The sequence below is a fragment of the Priapulus caudatus genome, unplaced genomic scaffold (genome assembly GCF_000485595.1).
Source record: "Priapulus caudatus unplaced genomic scaffold, Priapulus_caudatus-5.0.1 Scaffold557, whole genome shotgun sequence".
Taxonomy (NCBI): domain Eukaryota; kingdom Metazoa; phylum Priapulida; class Priapulimorpha; order Priapulimorphida; family Priapulidae; genus Priapulus; species Priapulus caudatus.
The window spans coordinates 200,809-202,075 of record NW_014577618.1 but is presented as its reverse complement, the minus strand read 5'-3'; the positions used below and the strand labels follow the sequence as shown (position 1 = coordinate 202,075).

General features: G+C 51.0%; 1 protein-coding gene across 1 annotated transcript; it reads left to right on the top strand.

Moving 5' to 3' along the window:
* Positions 1-141: 141 nt before the first annotated feature.
* On the top strand, positions 142-1,021 carry LOC106811623 (suppressor of fused homolog). The gene is made up of 2 exons (XM_014815325.1): positions 142-296; positions 862-1,021. The coding sequence occupies exons 1-2, from the start codon at positions 196-198 to the stop codon at positions 1,019-1,021; spliced, it is 261 nt and encodes an 86-aa protein (XP_014670811.1). The 5' UTR covers positions 142-195.
* The last annotated feature ends 246 nt before the right edge of the window (positions 1,022-1,267 follow it).

Sequence of the window (1,267 nt, the reverse complement as noted above, 5' to 3'; positions counted from 1 at the left end):
CTCTCTCTCTCTCTCTCTCTCTCTCTCTCTCTCTCTCTCTCTCTCTCTCTCTCTCTCTCTCTCTCTCTCTCTCTCTCTCTCTCTCTCTCTCTCTCTCTCTCGCTCTCTCTCGCTCACTCTCTCTTTGTCCTCGCACAGGTGACGGCCGTGGTGAAGTACTGGCTGGGCGGGCCTGACCCGCTAGACTATGTCTCCATGTACAGCAACGCGGGCGACGAGCGGCGAGGCGTCCCGCCGCACTGGCACTACGTCTCGTTCGGGCTGTCGGACCTGCATGGCGACGGACGCGTGCACGAGTACGTTTACCCCGTCGCCGCGGCAACCGCGCCCCGAGAGCCTTCGTGCACGCCGGACTGTCGCAGCGTCCACACGCGTCAAACGGACACGGGACGTCCGCGAATCGCGTCTCGTGCACGCACGTGCTTTTTCGTATTTGCTTTATAGAGTAATTGGCGCGTGAAGAAAATTTCGTCGTGTTTTTCTCTCGAGGAGTTCTCGTAATCTTTTTCGGCCGCCGGTAATTTTAAAAATCGCTTTTTCGTTGCCTAACTAGGGCTTTGAACTATTCTGAGATGGATGCTAGTGTTTTCTCACAAACGCAGCGCGAAATTTGTCGTAAGAGTCGATATATATATTGTCAGCTAGGATACAGACAACAGCAATTTAGCAGCACAACATAACACATCTGAATCGTGTAATTGCTTGGCACTACGGATGAAAAACATTGCGCTTTTTCATTCTTCGCTCGCATCACTCTTGTTTATATAGACTGGTGTATATTACGCGCTCGCGCAAGCCGTTGTTATTTGCTTCGTTGCAATGCCGTTTTTTACATTTCTTTGCTATCTCTGTGAGCTGCAGATCGAACACAACCGGCTTGAGTGGTTTTGGTTTCGAGCTGACGTTTCGCCTCCTACGGGAGAGCTGGGAGGTGGTGCCACCTACATGGCCTGCGACAGTATTGCAGTCTCTCGCCCGATATGTCTTCCAGTCTGAGAACACGTTTGTGCCAGGTGGGTGAGTGCGATAAAGCAACTGACCGTTCGTGGCCATGGAATATTATAGTATATATTATAGAACTGTATGTGATATAGATGGTGATAAGCTCGTCCCTTGCTCTCTTTACTTTCTTCTCCCTCCCCCTCTTCCTCTCCTCTCGTCTCTCTTTCTCTCTCTCTCTCTCTCTCTCTCTCTCTCTCTCTCTCTCTCTCTCTCTCTCTCTCTCTCTCTCTCTCTCTCTCTCTCTCTCTCTCTCTCTCTCTCTCTC

Coding starts and splice junctions, on each gene's coding strand:
- LOC106811623 (XM_014815325.1), top strand. CDS start 196: ATGTACAGCAACGCGGGCGACGAGCGGCGAGGCGTCCCGCCGCACTGG. Junction 297..861: donor GGCGACGGACGCGTGCACGA/GTACGTTTACCC, acceptor TGTGAGCTGCAG/ATCGAACACAACCGGCTTGA.